A 20,896-nucleotide genomic window follows, 5' to 3' on the forward strand; every position below is an offset into this window, starting at 1 on the left:
GTTGTCTTGTTGAGTGTGAATGCGAGTCAGCAAAGTGGAGCAGCTCTGACAACACTGCGCTAACAGGCTGGGGTGGGAACAGGAGCATCGTGGGTCTGACACGGGAAGAGAGTTTCCAGCTCTGCTTGGCACTGGTGAGCTCTCATCTGGAGCTCTGAGTCAAGTTCTAGGTGACACATGCTGCACAAGCTGTGGGCAAATCGGAGACAGTCCGGGGAGAGCAGCCAAAGGGCAAAGGTTTAGAAATGCATCTCTAGCAGGCAGAGCTAGACAAACGGGGCATGTTTGGCCTTCATGAAAAGAGACAGAAGGATAGTAATAGAGGTGCAGCTGTGTTAGACTGATCTTGCTGAAACAAAAGACAGGACTATGCAGCACTTTAAAGACTAACAAGACGGTTTATTAGGTGATGAGCTTTCTGGCCCACAAAAGCTCATCACCTAATAAACCATCTTATTAGTCTTTAAAGTGATGCATAGTTGTGTCTTTTGGAGACAGAAGGGAACTTGGTATCAGGCTTCAAGGACACTAAGGCTGCTGGCTGACCCGGGCCAGCATGTCAGTCTGGTAGTCAGAGGAACACCAGGACCCGGAGTCTGTACGTCACAGGTACGCATGGTTGGACCAGAGCAATGACTTTTACAGTGACCGTCTGCGACTGAGCAGAACGGAGCCAGGGTTGGGTTGGCATCTCCACGGTGGGAAGTTTAAATAGAGATTGAACTGTTAAACCGTTCCCCAAATGGGATTTGGTTCCCAAGGAGCAACAGGCGGAATGTGTCAGCACATCACCTCACTAACAGTTCCCTTCTCTTCCCCACTCAGGTGCTGCCACAGCCCCCGTCATGGACGAGGGCAACTGGACGTCCATCTCCGAGTTTGTGCTCCTGGGTCTGTCCGAACAACAGGACCTGCAGCCGCTGATCGTTGCGGTGCTCCTGGTCACCTATCTGGTGAACCTGGCAGGCAACTCCCTGCTGCTGGGGCTTGTATGTGCTGACCCCCAGCTCCGCAGCCCCATGTATTTCCTCCTCAGCCAGCTGGCCGTGGTGGACATGAGCTTTGCCTCCATCACCCTGCCCCAGGCTCTGGTGCACGCCCTGACCCAGCACCGGGCCATCTCCTTCACCAGTTGCATGGCCCAGCTCTTCCTCTTTCTGACTGTGGGCAACATGGAGGGCTACCTGCTGGCTGCAATGGCCTACGACCGCTATGTGGCTGTCTGTGACCCGCTGCGCTACTCTGCTGTGGTAACATGGTCCCTGTGCCTCAAGATGGTGGCTGCTTCATGGGCCGTGGTGATCCTGCACTCCCTGCTGGCAACTGTCATGGCCGCCCAGCTGCACTACTGTGGTAACCACCTGCAGCATTTCTTCTGTGACCTGCCACCGCTCCTGCTCCTCTCCTGCACCCGGCCCCTTGCCAATGAACTTGTTGCCCTCACCGAGGGTGTCTTGGTAGTGCTAAGCCCTTTTGCCTTCATCATGGCCACTTACACCCGCATCGGCCTCGCTGTGGCCCGCCTGCGCTCTGCCCAAGGCCTGCGCAAGGCCCTCTCCACCTGCAGCTCCCACTTGATTGTGGTGTTGCTCTTCTATGGCACCGCGGTCTGGCCCTACTTCCGCCCAGACTCCAGTGATGCTGAGGGGCACGACCAGCAAGTGACCTTCTTCTACACTGCGGTGGCGCCCGCTCTGAACCCCCTCATCTACAGCCTGAGGAACAAGGACGTGGCTGCGGCCCTGAGGAGGGTATGGAGGAGGGTGCGGGCTTGGGGCATGTGAGTCCAGCCCATGGCTGCAGTGCTGCACTGGGCATGGACTTTCCACCCAAGATATGTCTGGGGAACCTTCCCCCTTAACTCTTCCAGGATACCTGGGTGCTTTTCTCCTCAGACATGAGGCTAATGAAACTAACACATATGTGGGGTCACACCCACCAACACACACACAAGTACAGACAGCCCAAGTCTTTCCATGGAAAAGGGGGTAAATTACAGCATGTTCTCATGGGCATGGCCACACTGAGTCAGCCCCAAGGCCTCTTGTATTAATTTAGTTAATATGCATCGGCCCAAAGATCTGAACTTGATAGTAACTAGACTGGGTCAGTTCAATGGTCCATCTAGCCCAGTATCCTGTCTTCTCATGGTGGCAAGGTGCCCCAGAAGAAATGAACAAAATAGGGAATTGCTTTCACTCCTAGCTTCTAACAATCGGAGGCTACGGACACCCTCCCTGCACATTTTGTCTAATGACCATTGATGCACTTGTCCTCCATAAACTTAACCCAGTTCATTTTTGAACCCTGGTATAATCTTGACCTTCAGAACATCCTCTAGCAAGGAGTTCCACAGGCTGACTGTGCACTGGATGAAGAAGTGCTTCATTTTGTTTGTTTTAAATCTGCTTCCTATTACTTCATTGTATCACCCTTAATTCTTGTGTTACAAAGAGTAAAAAGCCTTTCTTTATTTACTTTAACCCCCAAGTCGTCACTGTTCCAAGATGAAAAGTCCCCGTCCTATAAATCTGTACTCATAGCGAAGTGCCCCGACCATCTGTGTTTGTGTTTTCCTTCTCTGCACCTTCTCCAAGTCCAAAACGTCTGTTCTGGAACTGAAGGGGGAACATTGGCACACAGGGGTCAAAGTATGGTCGTGCCATGGATTCATGCAGAGGTTGTGGGATATTTTCTGTGTCATTATCTGTCCCTTTACTAATGACTCCCAACATTGTGGTGGCTTTTGGAGCTGTTGCTGCATATCAAGGGGAGATGGGTTTGTCTAACAGATCTGTGCTAGGAATTCCCCTCCAGCTGAGACCTAAGCCTGCTCCTCTTCTCACTCACACTGACCATCTTCCTGTTGGGCCTGGTGGTTCTGATCTGGGACAAGGGCTCACTCCACACCCCCATGTACTACTTCCTCAGCCACCTGGCGCTGCTGGACCTCTGCTTCTGTTGTGCTGGGGCCCTGTCGCCTCTGCCATGGGATGGTGCTGGGTTCTTATGCAGCGGGGCAGCCAGCGCCGCTATGCACACCAGCCTGGCTTTCCGCCTGCCCTTCTACCAGGCCCATGACCTCGACCACTTCTTCTGCATCATCCCCTCTGTGCTGGTGCTGGCCTGAGCCAACACCAGCTTCAACCAGGCCCTGCTGCTGGCCATTTGTGGCACCAAACAGAGCGTCACCTTGCTGGCCATCCTGGCCTGCCATGGGCTCATCCTGGGGGCCGTAGGACAGGTGGGCTCATGCTGGGCTGCCTTTACCTACAGCTCCCACCTGGCAGCTGTGGCCGTGCACTATGGGACCATCGTCTTTACGTATGTGCAGCCTGAAGGCAGCTATGCCACACAGGCCGACATGATGGCCGCCGCTTTTTACACCATAGTCATCCCCACCTTTAATCCTGCTATCTACAGCCTGCGCAGACCTGATGTCAAGGTGATGTCAAGCTGGTTAAGCAGCTCCTAGACAGGTGCCACTGAAGCAGGGGCTGGAGGAGGGTGGCTAAGAACAAGGGAGATGGGGAATGAAGGCTGTTCAGGGTTTGGAATGGCACTGTCCTACTACTGCAGTGTAGATGCAACCCATGCAGACTGTGGGCACATTGGTAATGCATCTCCCCAAGTGACAGTAGCTAAGGTTCCAATGACTCCCATTGACCAGTGGTTAGGTGGGTTTAGCTATGTCTGTCTGGGATGTGGATTTTTCATGTCCCACAGCACGATCATTAAGTTGAGCTACACTCTTTGCAGAGCCCAGGGATGAGAAAAGCAGTCAAAGTCTAGCCAACAGCCCTTTTAGCTCTCTACTCCATCTGTGAGCACTTTTCTTTCAGTCATATCCTGTCCTCATTGGACAAATGTGCACTGAGAGCCAATGGGGATGTTTTCCTGAATCCAACAGCTGCTCTCAGACTGTCAGACACCAGGGCTGTTCTCAGTCCATCATCGACAAGATGAAACCCCACTTTCCTGTCTCTGCATTTCATGCCAACCCCTTGCAAGCTTGGACCCTAGGAACAGGGGGACAGGACTGGGCCCATGTGTGCCTTCATCTAACCCTTTGGAATTGAGTGGTTTCCTCCAAATATTGCTGAGGCGGGGAGAATTGAACAGTGATCTGGAGTTGCACCCCACCTCTGTGCACATAGTTCAGGGGTGGGAGGAGTCCTAATGTCTCCAAGCATCTCTCAGAGCTCTGTGCTTGCACCAGGGAGAGAATCTTTGAACTCTTTCCCCTGGACAATGCGCTTTTTGGAGGGATCGTAGTATAAACATTGTGTAAATTACCACAAACGTCTATCTCAACCCATCAGCTGCTCTACTTCCATCCCCAGCTCCCATCCCCAAGGACACCAACTTTTAACAAGGCCCAGAGCGGCATGGATTCATTATCAGTAATGAACACACCAGGGGATGAGGTGAAGAAAGGAGCACAGGGAGACCCAGGCAGGGACACATGTCCCTATGCCGCATATTCCTGTGTTAGATGGCTAAACAGGACTCTTGAATAAATGGAGATAGGTTCTAGCTCCCCTTTATGTGGCCTGATGCAACGGCAGTCCTGGTTAGGGTGAGCAGACCCAATAATGGGGTCATCGTTCCAATATTAGGGGCTTTGTATTACATACGTGACTATTCACCTGCAAAATACAAGTATCTCAATTAGAAACCCTGCTGTGTAGTGGGAGACTCCAGGAGCACAATCTATTTAGCTGGACATGGAGAAGGTGAAGGCGTGACTTAAGCCCAGTCTATAGGTAGCTACATAAGGGGTAAATATTTAATAATAGGCCCTTCAGTCTAGCAGAGGAAGGTCTAACCGAGCAATAAACAACCTAGGCTAATGAGTGGGCCACATGCATGGTGCTTCTTCATCTCAGTGAGCCGCAAGTATGTCATAACCAAGACAGTCTCCTGGGACAGGGTAGTTTTAAAAGCTCAATGTGCTTGAGTACCTAGAATTTGCAGGGGATGCTGACTGAACCGTAGCAGCGCTGTGATTTGATGCAGAGGGAGCACACGGCTCTCACAGTCAGAGCTGTGAGCAATCACTGCATGCCTCACTTCATGTTCCTTGCTTTAAGTGCATGTCACTTTAGCAATACCAGCAGGAAAAAAAACCTACTTGGATGGAAACCAGTGGAATCTGCACATGGGCAACAGGAAACAAAATGCCTCACGGACCACCCATCGAACCTTGATGGGCCATGTGCAGCCTATGGTCTAGCCTACCCACTGCTGGTCTAGCCTGATCGAAAGTTGAAGCTGAAGCCCGACAAGTTCAGCACAGGGGGAATGAACCATGGGGACAATTGACCAAGGGTCATGGTGGATTTTCCATTAGTGACAATTTTTCCATCAGTCAGGGTTGCTTTTCTAGGAGTTCTGCCCCTGAGGGCCATTCTCTGGCCCACATGACACAGGGGTCCCACAAAAATCAATGAATAATCTCAAAACTCTCCCAAATCCAAGTGTGACAGAAAGGCAAGAGCAAGATGTGAGGCCAGCCAATTTCTCAGCTCTCAGCCCCAGGGACCAAGGGTGTTTGTCTAAAACTCGCCTTTGGCTCAAACAGGGACGAATCCTGAATTGTCCTAGAGCCTGGGCCATACGGGAGGGAGGTGGATAGGGAGAGGTATTGGGCAGCGCGATCCCAATGGGCCTTTCTGGCCTTGGCGTGTATGAGTCCGTGTTAATTGTAGGTGGCACCTTCCCTATACCTCCCTCACTTCATGGCCACATGTAGACTGGTTTTGTAGGAGCCATTTCCCTTCATTCCCCCACTATATAGGGATGTGAGTGTACCCCTCCCCCCACCATATACGGCTGTGTATACGTACCCACTCCCCCACCCTACAGGGCTGTGTTTATTCCCCCTCCACCATCATATAGGACTGTGAATGTGTCCCTCCCCCACTATATTGGGCTGTGTACATTCTCCACCATGCAGGGTTATGTTTACTACCCCCTCCCTATCTGAGTGGGGGGGGAGGGGGAGAACGACCTGCCACTCTGGGCTTCGAACAGACTATTGAGATGGACAATTATCCTTGGACACAGGCTTTAGCCTCCTCCCCACTCCCATCCTGGGGGTCTGATGGAGGAGCCATTCACACAACAGGTGTACATGGGGGAGGGAGGAGCATTGTCAACATATATTTCTTGACAGGGAAAAATACTTCCAATGGACATGCCCAGATAATTTAATCTCTGCACCTGCCTGCCTGTGAAATGGTCTCTTCCATGGAGGAGAGAAGCCCTAAAGTTCCTATATGTTGGAATGAACCATTTCACTGGGTGGAGAGGAGTGAAAGTAGAAGAGAGATGAAACGTCAAAGGCCATAACTCTCACTTTTTGTAATGGATGGAAGGGGTCTGGCCAACTGTCTTAACTGCCACTTTGGAAGGTCCTATTTTCGCTCGTGGGGAGGAGTCTGGCCAATAGCCTGAACTGCCATTTTGGAAGGTCTCATTTTTATTCTGTGAAAGGGTCTGGCCAAGAGTCATAACTGCCACTTTGGAAGGTCTCATTTTTATGGTAGGGACCAAAGTTGTCCCTCCTTTGACTTCTCCTTTTATTTCCCAGTACAAATGAGTTGCTTATTACACTCCAGATATTGTTTGTTACTACACCTATACCATGAATTTGCCAACTCAAATAAAACATTCTTGACTATTATCCTGTCCTTCCGTCCTTATTGTACTCCTGTACAACCTCTTAGGCATTTGTTTGTGTAGTTACAGGTGATCCCTGAGTGTTTTTGTACCATCCTCTCCAGTCAGGAATGAGTTCATTTGTTTAGCCAGTATTTGATGTGTTACCTTATTACTAATGCCTACTCTGGTTTTCCATGGTTCAGAGGGCAAGAGATCCAGCCCAGCTCAGAAAAGCAGCAGATAGAGCCCCCAAAGGAGCCAATGTAAATTTACTCCCCAAAACAATAGAGTGAGGAATCCTCAAAATCTTCTTGAGATTTAAACCCTGCCCCAGCATGGAAGGTGGAGAAAGCTGAAATCAGAGCCCAGAAACTGAAGAGGCAGTGACCAAGAGAAGGAGAAAGATTTTGTCAGTGTCCTAAATATAAGGAAAGGGTTGATTATATTTTAAACTTTAATACATATTGTAGGATTCTCCAGGAGAGATGCCCTATAGATGTGTTGAGTGTGGGAAAGGATTCAATTGGAGCTCATACCTTAGTCTCCATTGGAAAATTAACTCAGGAGAATGACCCTGAGAGGTGTGAATGTGGGGGAAAATTTGGTAGGAACTGAATGCCCACTAAGCCCCTGAAAATCTGTACAGGAGAGAGTCCCTATCGGTGTGGGTGACTGGGAGAGGATCCTGGGAATGGTCAGACCTCATATGGGGGGGTGCACGCAGGAGCAAGTGTGTTCCCATGCACCCCCCAAGGCAGAAGGGGCTAGCCCATGATGCTGGTGCAAGGTTTTGGGAAGAAGAGAGAGGGCATAGGATGAGTCCAGATTGGGTACCAGTAGTCCCCCATTTATAGGGAGCTCCCGGCACACATAGTCAGACCAATGGCTCTTCTAGCCCAGTTTCCTGTCTTCTGACAATGGCCAGTGCTAGGTGCTTCAGAGGGAATGAATAGAAGAGGGCAATTATCCAGTGATCCATCCCTTGCCATCCAGTCTCAGATTCTGAAATCAGAGCCCAGAAACTGCAAAGGCAGTTTAGAGACACCTGGAGCCTGGCCTTGCATGCTTGAACATCTTGTCTAATAATCATTGGTGGACTTATCCTCTGGAAAGAGACCCCATAAGAATCCTGAATGCAGGAGAGGTTGAACCTTGGTCACCAAGAATAAATGATATCAGGTGTATTTAGGGCATAGAGGCGAAATACAAGTTTTAATTCATGTTGTAATGCAGGGCCTCAGGACCTCAGGTTAGTATGATATTTAGCTTAGCAAAATAAGGCTTAAAGCCTAAAGACATGGCATAGGCCACTACCCAGGAAGCAGTGCTTAATTTGTGCCAGGGCTTGCCGCAGCTGAGCCCCGGCACTTTTAGGTTTGGCAGCTCATAGCCCACTGTCTCTGTTGTTGCTGCATCAGTCAATGTTAAAAACTTGTTTTAGTCCTGGCACTTAACTGCTTGCATCCTGGCACTTCTTTCATGACTAATTAAGCACTGCCAGTAAGTGACCTTAGATCATAAATAGACACAAGATAACAATGTCCCTATAGCACAGATGGCATAAGGTAGAAAGCTGCATTATGTGCTGTTCAACTGCTGATATTTAGGAAAAGTACACTGAAATGTCCCTGTTAAAGATGATTTGAGTATTTGTGGGCAGCGGTTTGAGGATTGAGGGAGTCAGCAATCTTCAAAGCACAAGTCATGGTGTTGATTGAGTGTATGAAATGTGCATAAGTAGAAGAGTGTTGGAGAAAAGTCAAGACAGAGGCCGGAGACCTCATGAACCGAACTTCATTACACAGCGCTGTGGAGAAATCACAAGGGGATTTCTACTGGACACAGCCAGGTGAACTCTTTTATACAGCGCAGTAAACATGTTACAGTTTTTTCTTTTCCCACCTAAACATGCTTATCCTGCCACCACTCAGTATTCCCCTGTGACCTGCCCCCACTTATGTTAAGGGCCTGCTTCCACAATTGATATATGGACGAGGGTTAAATGGCAGCGCCCAGGGGGACCATTGTCCCCATGGCTCTCTTAAAGGGAGGTCCCCCTGCCCCCACCTGTCTGTCCTGCTGCAATGGAGACAGGACAGACAGACCACATCAGTCCCACCCCTGCCAGGTCAGGGCTGTGCAGCCCCTCCCCACCCCAGCCCCGGGGTCTGAGTAGCCATTGGGGACAGGGCAGTGGCCTGGTCAGATGCCATAACTGCCACTTTGGAACATTCCATTCTCACTGGAGGGAGAGATAGGATCAACAGCCATAACTGCCTCTTTGGAAGGTCCCATTCTGCTTGTGGGGAGGGAGCTGGCCAGCTGCTATAACTACCAGTTTGGAAGGCCCCATTCTCATGGGTCTTTGGCTGACACCGACTGAGACCAGAAAAAAAATCCTGGAAAAATTATATATTGTTGAGAGACTAAAGAAAATGTGATCTCTAAGTTGAGCTGTGGCTATTTCTTACCACTCCCTCCCAGTGACATGGTTTATCCCAGTCATTGGTGCTTCTCTTGCTCCTGGAAGGAACCATTTTTTTCTGGGGAGGATGTTTTTTTAATATCAGGGGAAGGCCATCAGATTTATTTTGTCTGTCAGAAAAAATTCATTAAAAGTTCTCCTGTTGCATTATTGGCTCCTTTTCAATCTAGAGGAGAGGTTAAAAATCCCAGATCCGGAGGCCCTGCACATAGAGAGGGGAAGGGGAGTGAACTCACCTTATATAGTGGGGGAAGGGAGCTCAAGGATCCCTATATGGTGTGGAAGGAAGTAAATCCAAGCCCATAGGGGAGGGGCACGACTCCTGCAAGATTTGTCTATGGGTATGTCTACACTAGCCCCCTAGTTCGAACTAGGGAGACTAATGTAGGCATTCAAAGTTGCAAATGAAGCCCGGGATTTAAATATCCCGGGTTTTATTTGCATGTTCCCAGGCGGGCGTCATTTTTAAATGCCCCGTAGTTCGAACTGATTGCCTGTGGCTACACGCGGCAGTCAGAAGTTAATCCACAAGTTAATTCGAACTAATGACTTAGTTTGAATTACCGTTTGACTGCTGCGTGTAGCCGCAGGCAGTTAGTTTGGACTAGTGGAATTTCAAAATGGTGACTGGAAAGGAACATGCAAATAAAGCCCGGGATATTTAAATCCCGGGCTTCATTTGCAACTTCGAATGCCTACATTAGCCTCCCTAGTTCAAAGTAGGGGGCTAGTGTAGACATACCCTATGTGTGTCCGTGAATCAAGGTAGTTCTTAGTAAATGTGCCACTTTTAGGGTAGCCACTTTTGGTTGGCTGTATTCTTGGATGTCTCTTCACATGGCATAAACTTTAAAGATTCATCTTTAATTACTGGAGTCTCCCAAGCAATGCTGGAAGGTTGGCCACCCTCACCACTTATTGTTAACAGAGGTTCTTAGAAATCAAAGTCAGACGGACCATTCGGCTCATCACATCTCATACACACACAGATCCTAGGATTCATTCCTCTCTGAACTAGCGCTAAACTTTTAGACAAACATCCTTGAGCCGTAGGGTTGACCGATCACAGCCGGCAGCGCATCTTGCCTTTGCCTTTCTGTCGCACATGGAAACTTTTGAGATTTATTCCCATATTCATAATGGAGCCCCTTTTGTCACACAGGCTAGAGAACAGCCCCAAGACAATTCCTACAGCAGATCTCCCAGAGAACCAACCCAGCTTGACCGAAATTTGGTCAGGGATGGAATATCCACCACAACCCTTGATCAATTGTCCCATGATTCATTCCACTCATCCTTACAAATGTACACCTTATTTCCAGTCTGAGTTTGTCTAACTCAATGTCCCGCCATTGGATGGGGCAAGTCCTTCTGCTGCTGGATTATACAGCCCATTATTAAGCACTTATCCCCTACGTAGATACTTATGGATTGGGCGCAAGTCACCTCTTCCCATTCTCTGAACAGACTGAGATTCTGGAGTCTTTCATTTTACTTCAGATTTTTTAATCTTTAATCATGCTCAGAGGGCTTCGTTGAGCCCTCTCTGACAAATTGCCCTTGTCTTCAGATTGTGGGTCCCAACACTGTGGTTGCACCAGGCCAAAAACAGAGCTTTTAAAACCCATCTATTCCCGAGTACCCACCTAACACAGGAATGTGCAGCATAAACACAACCGCCTCTACCTGGGTCCGCCCATGCTCCCATCTTCAACGCATCCACCGGTATGTTTCATTACTGCTAATACAACAACATAAGAACATAAAAACAGCTGTACTGGGTCAGACCAAAGGTTCATCTAGCCCAGTAGTCTGTCTGCCAACAGTGGCCAGCACCAGGTGCCCCAGAAAGGGTGGACCAAAGACAACGATCAAGTGATTTGTCTCCTGCCATCCTTCTCCAGCCTCTGACAAACAGAGGCCAGGGACACCATTTCTATCCCTGGCTAATAGCCTTTTATGGACCTAACCTCCATGAAATTATCTAGCTTCTCCTTAAACTCTGTTATAGTCCTAGCCTTCACAGCCTCCTCTGGCAAGGAGTTCCACAGGTTGACTACACGCTGTATGAAGAAGAACTTTCTTTTATTAGTTTTAAACCTGCTACCCATTAACTTCATTTGATTTAACTTTTCTTTATTCGCCCTCTCCACACTACTCATGATTTTATATACCTCTATCTTCCCTCGGTCTTCTCTTTTCTAAACTAAAAAGTCCTAGTTGTTTTAACCTCTCTTCATATGGGACCCGTTCCAAACCCCTAATCATTTTAGTTGCCCTTTTTTGAACCCTTTCCAAGGCCAAAATATCTTTTTTGAGGTGAGGAGACCACATCTGTACACAGTATTCAAGTTGTGGGCGTACCATAGTTTTATACAGGGGCAGTAAGATATTCTGTGTCTTATTTTCTATCCCTTTCTTCATAATTCCTAGCATCCTAGGAATTATTTGTCTTTTTGACCACCAGTGCACACTGCGTGGAAGTTTTCAGGGAACTGTCCACGATAATGCCAAGATCTCTTTCCTGATTTGTCATAGCCAAATTAGCCCCCACCATACTGTATGTATAGTTGGGGTTATTTTTCCCAATGTGCATTACTTTACACTTATCCACATTAAATTTCATTTGCCGTTTTGTTGCCCAATCACTCAGTTTGGTGAGCCTTGTTCCACGCTGCTCTGAGCCTTGTTAAGAGCTGGTATCCTCAGAGACGGGATGGGGTGGAAGCAGAGCAGCTGATGGGTTGTGGTGGGAGTTTGTGGCAATGAACAGGATGCTTATCCTACCATCCCACCGAGCCAGATATTGTCCAGGGGATGGAGTTCATAGATCCGCCCCAGGTATGCAATTGCAGGTCTGTAAGATGTCTGGAGTCATTAAGCACCTGCTGACCATAAAGAAAGAGCCAAAAAGGTTGTTGGCTAGATTTTAATCACTTTGCTCAGGCCTGGCCAATGCTAAGCAGTTGGTCCACCCAACTATGTCAGCTGAGGGTGTGAAAAGCCTACACTCCAGAGGGACGTAACTAAACCCACCTAACCCCCAGCACAGCCAGAGCAAGGTTGATGGAAGAACTACTGTGTGGTACCTAGCTACTGCCTCTCAGGCACGTGCATTTCTGATGCTCACCCATCAAACTAGGTTGGATTTCCACTAATGAGTTACACCAATGCTGTTGCAGACCCTAAGAAGCCTCCTTCCCTATCCCTTAGTTCTCAGCCACCCTCCTCCAATCCCTGTCTCAGTTCCCCCACATGTGGCGCCTGCCCAAGAGCTGCTTAGCTAGGGCCCCCTTGACATCGGTGTTGCGAAGGCTGTAGATGACGGGGTTGAGGGTGGGGATGGCCACGGTGTAGAAAGCGGCGGCCATCTTGTCGGCCTGCGCGGAGTAGCTGCCTTCGGGCCGCAGGTACATGAAGATGAGTGTCCCATAGAGCACAGCCACAGCTGCCAGGTGGGAGCTGCAGGTGGATGCAGCCCGGCACAAGCCCACCTGTCCCACAGCCCCCAAGATGAGACCATAGGATGCCAGAATGGCCAGCAAGGTGACGCTCTGGATGGTGCCACAAATGGCCAGCAGCAGGGCCTGGTTGAGGCTGGTGTCAGCACAAGCCAGGGCCAGCACAGGTGGGATGTCACAGAAGAAGCTGTTGAGGATGCGGCTATGGCAGAGGGGCAGGCGGAAGGCCAGGCTGGTGTGCACGGCCCCACTGGCCACTCCCGCCATGTAAGAGCCCAGCACCATCCCGCGGCAGAGGCGGGGCGGCATGGCAGCCTGGTAGTGCAGAGGGCGGCAGATGGCGGCGTAGCGATCGTAGGCCATGGCAGCCAGCAGGCAGCACTCCGCGTCCGCGGCAGCAGCAAAGAGGAACATTTGGAGAGCGCAGGCCAGGCTGGGAAGAGTGACCCAGCCAGCCATCAGGCCCTGCAGCATGACGGGACCCACGGTGCAGCAGGAGCAGAGGTCCAACAGCGCCAGGTGGCTGAGGAAGTAGTACATGGGAGTGTGGAGTGAGCCCTCAGCCCGGATCAGAACCACCAGGCCCAAGTTTCCCATCAGGCCCAGTAGGACGACGGGCAATGCAAGAGAGAAGAGGAGCAGGCTTAGGTCTCGGCTGGAGGGGAAGCCCACGAGGAGGAAATCAGTCACCCCCGTGTGGTTTATCCCAGCCATGGAGCAGTGTGCAGATCTGTGGGGAGAGAGCATGGGTGAGAGTCTGCCCCTTTGCCAATTCCCCCTCCCCATGTGGGGTTGGCACCGCCCTCTCCTGGTGTCAAGGGTCTGGTGTTAGTGGAGAGCTGGCCTGGTAGAGCGACGCAGCTACCTCTAGGATGGGTAGTTCGGGAGCAGCTCCATATAATACCCCATGACAATGTCTCACTCGGTGCTGAGATGCAGCCACCTCTGGGGTGGGGCAGCTGGGGAACAGCCACACATGATGCCACAGGACAGCTCAGGGCATGAAGCAAAGACTAAGCCAACATCCAAGCCCACGTTAGGGAGGGCATTAGCAGGAGAAAGGAAATTGGTGAGGAAAGCTGCGTTCATGGAATTAGTGATTTAAGTCTGCAGAGCTGCTGAGCTGGGAGGAGCTGAAGGGGTCAGGGAGATAACAGCAGGGCCTGGAGGCAGCGTGGCCCCATGGCATGGACAGGCAGCAGGACAGGAACTCAGGACTCCTGGCTTCTGTTCCGTCTGCGTGACTTCCTGCTGCTAGGTCTCCGGTGCCCCTGATGGATTTAGACTGGGAGCTCCCAGGGCAGGGCCAGTTTTTCATTTTGTGTCAGGGCAACAGCTGGCGGGACAGGGCCCTGATTTCAGTCGAAGTCAGGACAGGGCTCAGCATGAGGGGGTCTGATCTGTGCAATGTCCCCCGTCTCATCTGTAGCCTCCCAGTGGTACCATAATACACATCCTCACACCGTGTGTTGGGGACACAGCCCCCAGCCCGGCCCCTCGATGCGACAGGGACAGCTGGTGCGGGGTGGCTGACTGAGAGACCCACGGGCTGGGTGCGATTGAGGCTGCACAGCCAGAGCACAGCAGAGATAGGGACAGTGCAGACAGCTTTGGGAGATACCCCCCGCCTCCATCCCTCAACATGGATCCCTCCATCCCAGACTGAACTGCACCCAGAGTACCCTGTGGGGGTGGTAGAAGAGGAGCCCAGGCCTGAGAGAGGAGGGAAGGACTCACAGAAGGGGTTGGGGCTGAGAGGTGCTGATGGGGATGGAGCATCTTGATGGGGGAATCCCCGAGAAAGGGAGGAATTAGAGAGGGGGACAGATAGAGAGAGAAGAAAAACTGCCTCCGCAGGGAGGGGTTGGGAGCCTTTATGGGCAAAGATTGGATGGATTCATGACTGAGAACCCAGGAATCCAGGCTCCCAACTCTGCCTCCCCCCTCCCCCCCGCACTGAAATCACTAGACCCCACCCCTCTCCCAGAGCCAGGGAGAGAACCCAGGCGTCCTGGCCCCACTGGCTAAGGCTGGGTCGCTCACCGAGCAGAGATGGGCTCAGGCAGCGTGAAGGTAACGAGTCTGTGCAAAGGGGATGTTCCTGGCCAGGATAATCCCGTGTCCCCTCCCTGCCCCGTGGCACCCACCCTACCTGGGCAGCAGCAGGGTCTGTGTCTCTCGGTGCTGGTGCCTGCTGCTTTCATCTGGGAGGCATCGGGGCTTTTATTTCCCCTTTCTCTGAGTCCCCCCAGCACCGACTCTCAGGGCTGCTGCCTGAATCAGTCCCCGCTGAGCTCCCCAGGCCCTGCAGAGAGAGGAGCTTCTGGGCTTGCTCATTACCCCCGGCACCTGCCCGCAGGGACTCAGACGCAGGCAGTTAATTACATAGGAAATCAGGGGCCTGCAGAGGGACGGATACTGGGCCACAGCTCCCCTCGGCCCTGCAAATGCTCCCAGTAACCAGTGTTCGAGCAGGGCCAGCCACGCACCTTCTGCCCTCTTGCCAAGCGCTCGGCCTCAAGGCGGTACTGGGGGTGTCGGCCATTTCCACCTTGCACTGCGTGAGGGTGACACCATCCCTGGTACTTCTGAGGCTGGGCTCCTGTGCTTCTTGGGACCCCCCCTGTCCTCAGGGTTAGCCCTTGGCAGGCCACTGTCTCTATATTTATATGAGCCTGCATGGGTCTGGGTATTTGCAGCTCCCGTTGGCTCTGGATCACCAGGGCAATGGGAGCTGAGGGATCAAGAGTGTTTCTCACCAGTCCAGTTACTCTTCACATAATGACAATAAAACCCTTCCAGGTCTGAATCTCCTAGGGTATGTCTACACTACAAAGTTAATTCGAACTAACAGCCGTTAGTTCGAATTAACTTTGATAGGCGCTACAAATGCAAACCGCTAGTTCGAACTTAATCCGAACTAGCGGAGGGCTTAATTTGAACTAGGTAGACCTCATTCCACGAGGACTAACGCCTAGTTCAAATTAACTAGTTCGAATTAAGGGCTGTGTAGCCACTTAATCTGAATTAGTGGGAGGCTAGCCCTCCCCAGCTTGCCCTGGTGGCCACTCTGGGCACCACCAGGGAAACTCTTCTGCCCCCCTCCCGGCCCCGGAGCCCTTAAAGGGGCACAGGCTGGCTACAGTGCCCGTGCCAGGTGCAAGCCTGCCAGCACCCAGCCGGCAGACCCTGCACCTGGCACGGCTTGAGCCAGCCACCCGCTGCCACCCAGCCCTCCGCCTCTTCCCAGGACCAGGCTGGCGGCTCCCGGGATCCTGCCCAGGTCCGCAAGAGGCAGGCGCCCGCCTGGTCTAGTGCAGACATCGTGGACCTCATCGACGACCTCTGCACTAGGTACAGGAAAGTGGCCATCTAGGGCAGGATAGCTGCCAGCCTGGCCACCCAGGAGCAGGTTTGCATGAAAATCAGGGTGGACCAGTGAGACCCCCGACCCTGAGCCCTGAGCTTAGAATGGCCGTACTGGGTCCATCTAGCCCAGTAGCCTGTGTGCCAACAGCGGCCAACACTAGGTACCCTGGATGGGATGGACCAAAACAATGACCAAGCCATTTGTCTCATGCCATCCATCTCCAGCCTTCCACAAACAGAGGCCAGGGACACCATTTCTACCCCCGGCTAATACCACTCCATGGACCCAACCTCCATGACTTTATCTCACTTCTCTTTAAACTCTGTTCTAGTTCTAGCCTTCACAGCCTCCTGCAGCAAGGAGTTCCACAGGTTGACTATTTGCTTTGTGAAGAACAACTTTCTGTTATTAGTTTGAAGCCTGCTACCCATTCATTTCATTTGGTGTCCTCTAGTCCTTCTATTATGGGAACTAATGAAGAACTTTTCTTTATGCACCCTCTCCACACCACTCGTGCTTTTATAGACCTCTATCATATCCCCCCTCAGTCTCTTCTTTTCTAAGCTGAGAACTCCCAGTCTCTTTAGCCTCTCTTTCTATGGGACCTCTTCCAAACCCCCGATCATTTTAGTTGCCCTCCCCTCTCCAACCCTCTCTCTTCCCCTCTCCCACCTCCTTTTCCCAGTCTCCTCGAGTTTTGTTCAATAAAGAGAGTTTCTATTTTTGAACACACGTGTCCTTTATTTTGTACATCGGGAAGGGGGGCTAGGGAGGGGTAAGTGGAAGGAGGTGAGGGAGGAATGGGGTACGAGCCCCCGATGGGGAGAACTGGGGTGGCTCTGCAGGCTGCTCGGGTTGGAATCTCTCCTGGATCCCCCAGATTGACCCTCCTCCCCCGGATGTCAGCCTGTGGCAAGTGCAGCCGGTCTGATGGCCAAGTGCTGTGATGTGCCCAGTGTGGGCACTCAGGGCACTCCAAGCCAGAACTGCTTTGCAAGTGGGGCACCCCTGAGAACTGTCTGTCCGGGGTGGGGGTCGGGTCCCTTTAAGCACAGCCCTCGGCTAGCCTGAGACAGCATCTCCACGCTCTAAGTCCTATTCTGATGCCCTGCCGGCACTGCTTCTGGCCGGAGAGGGGGATAGCGGGTTAGAGCAGGGATGGGCTGGGACCCAAGATCCCTGGGTTCTCTCTACCCCTCTTGGTGAGGGAGTGGATCGATACTCCGGGGGGGGCTCCTGTTGCCCCTGCAGTGACCCATCTGCTTGCTTGATAAACTGATCTCCCTCCCAGACCTGAAAGAAAGCCTGTTCCCTACCAATTCTGCCTCCGGGACCCGTCCTCCAGCGGGGATAGAGGAGGAGTAGTTCACAGGTTGGGCTGGAAGTTTGGGGTAATTAACCAGACGTTCATGCAAAGATCTCTCTAAGCTGTGACCCATGTCTCACCTTCCTGAGCCAGCCAGTCCCAGCGCAGTGGAAAAATTAGAGCCAATTCCCTCCAGAAGAGAAAGGCCCCATCTCATTCTCTGGCCCTAAGAACTGGACTCTCTCCGGTTACATTACTGCACAGACAAAGCCACTGGGAATCATTTCAAAAGCTTCTGAGTCCCGTTGCATTTTCACTCACCTGCAAAAATATTGGAGTTTTCACATTTTTTAATTGTTTCATTTATTTACGTTTTCACAGTTGCAAGAGATTATGGAAGAGTTGGAAAGTAATTTCTTAATGACACTTGACATTGTGATTCAAAAGACTATAGCCTGATAGTCATTGATCCACAAACTGTGGAAGTCACAAAGTACAGCGCTATAGCCAGACAGAGAGATGCACATTTCTAAAATATACAGTTAGAAAATACACAGCATTAGTGAACTCAACAAAAATTAGTGAACTCAACAAAATACACACTGCCCATCACTTCTAGAGGACACCTACAAGTGTGGTGGCAGAGTGGGATTGCTCTCCAAGAGCTTTCTGGCAGGTTGTGCCTTGCCTCACCGAACCTTCCCCCAGTAGCTGATCATGTCTGGTCTGGACTCATAGAGCCTTGAGTCACACCCGCCAGAGGGCTGGCACAGTCTAAGCAGTCACACTTGTGCTAGGTTAGGGATATGGCAAGGCTGAGAACCGTGTTATGTCTCCGACCAACCAAGCAGAGGGGGATAACTCCCTGCCCCTGGAATAGGCCATCACCAGGAGATGGTACCCCAGTGTGGCATTGTCACTCCAACCAAAACTATAACACTGACTTAGAAAAACTTTATTCCACAAGCACAATCCAGACAGCCCGATTAACAGTCACTGGCTTACAGTAGATCCCTCCCGGGTTCCTCTGTATAGCTAAAAATCCCATCAAATTGGTGTTTGCTGGAGTGAATTTTTCAGGACTCAGCAGCAAACATCTGGGGACCATTAAAAAATTGGCATGCCTTATGGCTTCCTGCCCAGTGGCTAAGCCGCCAACAGGGTTAGATGAGATTGTATTAAACCTTGCAGTGATAACCCAAGGTCCTAGCTACAATTCCCTCCCGGAGCTGTTGATTTTTCATTCAGTCTCATGCCATTGCGAGTATCTGTCCTGACCTCAGGTATTGCTCAGGCCAGAGAACAGCCCCCAGAGAATTCCTAGAACAGATCTGTGAGATAAACCCATCCCCCCTCCATGGGCAGCAGCAGCCCCCAAAGCCACCACAGTGTTGGGACTCCTTAGGAAAGGGACTGATAATAATGTATAAATCTGTGGCATACCCACACCTTGACTAGTGCATGCAAACATGCTTGCCCTGCCTCACAACAGACATTTTGGAACTGGAGAAGCTGCAGAGAAGTAAAACAAAATGAGGTTGAGGCATAGAACAACTTCTCTGTGAGGACAGATTTATGAGACTGGGACTTTTCAGTTTGGAAAGCAACGACTCGGGGTGAGGTATGGTAGAGGTCTCTAAAATCATGACTGTTGTGGAGAAAGTAAATACGGAAATGCCAGATCCACCTTCTCATAACACAAGAACTAAGAGTGACCCAGCAAAAGTAGTAGGCAGCCCATTTAAAAGAACCGGAAGGCAGTGTTTCTTCACCCAAGGCAGAGTCAGCCTGTGAAACGCCTTGTTAGACGACGTTCTGAAGGTCAAGACCATTACAGGGTTGAAAAGGAAACTAGATATGTTCATGGAGGACAGATGCATCAATGGTCTTTAGCCAGGATGGACAAGGATGGTGTCACTAGACTCTATTTGCCGGAAGCTGGGAACAGGCAATATAGGATGGATCACTTGATGATTCCCTGTTCTGTTCATTCCCTCTGGGATACCTCGTCTGACAAGATCCTGGGAGGGATGGACCATTGGACTGACCCAGTCTGACTGCTCTTATGTTCACATCATTGAGTGTTTGGGCCTATCCATACTGAAAAGAGTTATACATCAGGCCTTGGGGCTGATCCCACATGGACATGTCCTTGAGAATATGCATTAATTTACCCCTTTTCCATGGAAAGATTTGGGCTGTGTGTACTTGTGTGTGTAGGTGGGCATAGAATTATAGAATACTAGGACTGGAAAGGGTCTTTAGAGGTCATTGAGTCCAGTCCCCTGCGCTCATGGCAGGACCAAGTATGGACTAGACCTTCCCTGATAGACATTTATCTAACCTACTCTTAAATATCTCCAGAAACAGAGATTCTGCCACCTCCCTGGGCAATTTATTCCACTGTTTGACCACCCAGACGGTTAGGAACTTTTTCCTAATGTCCAACTTAAACCTCCCTTGCTGCAGTTTAAACCCATTGCTTTTGCGCAAAATCTTGCCGCCTGTCTATACTGGCCGCGAGAATTTGCGCAAGAACACTTTGTAATGTACAAAATCAGTGGTTCTTGCACAAATACTCCGACACTCCCACTGAGGGATAAGCCCTCTTGCACAAGTATTCTTGCACAAGAGGGCCAGTGTAGACAGGCAAGTTAAATTCTGGCGCAAGAAACCCCGATGCCTAAAATGGCCGTCGGAGCTTTCTTGCAAGACGTCTTTTGCGCAAAAGCATCCGTGCCAGTGTAGACGCTCTCTTGCGCAAATACTTTTAATGGGAAAAAATTTCCGTTAAAAGTATTTGCACAAAATTATGGCAGTCTAGACACAGCATTTGAGTATGGTTAACCAGCCAATTATACACCCACCTTATAGTAGCCCCATCTAAGTTGTATTTTCCTAGTTTATTGATAAGAATATCATGCAAGACCGTGTCAAATGCCTTACTAAATCTAGGTTTACCACATACTCTGCTACTCCCTTATCCACCAGACTCTCGGCGTCCTCCTCCAGAGGGGTCCCTTTAAGCACAAGCTTCCACACAAAACAACTACTGACCTGATGCCCTGCTGGAACCGGTTTGAGCTGCCCTTAAATACGACCCAGCGTCCAATCACTGTGGATGCACTAATTCGAATTAGCAAAACGCTAATTCAAATTAGTTTTTAGGTCTAGATGCGCTCATTCGAATTAGCTTATTTCAAATTAACTAATTCGAATTAAGTTAGTTCGAATTAGCGCTGTAGCGTAGACATACCCTAATGGATTAGTAAGACATGATTTACCTTTGCAGGAACCATGTTGACTTTTGCCCAACAAATTATGTTCTGCTATGTGTCTGACAATTTTATTTTTTCCTATTGTTTCAACTAATTTTCTGGTACTGATGTTAGATATAACAGTATGTAATTGCTGGGATCACCTCTAGAGCCCTTTTTAAATATTGGCATTACATTAGCTATCTTCCAGTCATTAAGAACATAAGAAAATAAGAATGGCCGTACTGGGTCAGACCAAAGGTCCATCTAGCCCAATATCCTGTCTGCCGACAGTGGCCAGCACCAGGTGCCCCAGAGAGGGTGGACCAAAGACACTGATCAAGCGATTTG

At 50.4% G+C, this 20,896-nt stretch overlaps 2 protein-coding genes and 1 pseudogene across 2 annotated transcripts; 2 read left to right on the plus strand and 1 right to left on the minus strand.

Annotated features, from left to right (window-relative positions):
- The first annotated feature begins 634 nt into the window (after nt 1-634).
- LOC142823851 (olfactory receptor 2D2-like) lies at nt 635-3,131 on the plus strand. Its single transcript, XM_075915480.1, has one exon. It carries the CDS (start codon nt 846-848, stop codon nt 1,782-1,784), a length of 939 nt encoding a protein of 312 aa, XP_075771595.1. The 5' UTR covers nt 635-845; the 3' UTR covers nt 1,785-3,131.
- Nucleotides 2,064-3,475, plus strand: LOC142823757 (olfactory receptor 5C1-like; annotated as a pseudogene).
- Nucleotides 3,476-12,393: 8,918 nt separating this feature from the next.
- On the minus strand, nt 12,394-13,326 carry LOC102452043 (olfactory receptor 5C1-like). The gene has a single exon (XM_006115124.2). The coding sequence runs from the start codon at nt 13,324-13,326 to the stop codon at nt 12,394-12,396; it is 933 nt and encodes a 310-aa protein (XP_006115186.2).
- Between the last annotated feature and the right edge of the window lie 7,570 nt (nt 13,327-20,896).

The sequence above is a fragment of the Pelodiscus sinensis genome, unplaced genomic scaffold, assembly GCF_049634645.1.
Source record: "Pelodiscus sinensis isolate JC-2024 unplaced genomic scaffold, ASM4963464v1 ctg34, whole genome shotgun sequence".
Classification (NCBI taxonomy): domain Eukaryota; kingdom Metazoa; phylum Chordata; order Testudines; family Trionychidae; genus Pelodiscus; species Pelodiscus sinensis.

Bases quoted from the DNA above. Each gene is read 5' to 3' on its own strand.
- LOC142823851 (XM_075915480.1), top strand. From the start codon at position 846: ATGGACGAGGGCAACTGGACGTCCATCTCCGAGTTTGTGCTCCTGGGT.
- LOC102452043 (XM_006115124.2), bottom strand. From the start codon at position 13,326: ATGGCTGGGATAAACCACACGGGGGTGACTGATTTCCTCCTCGTGGGC.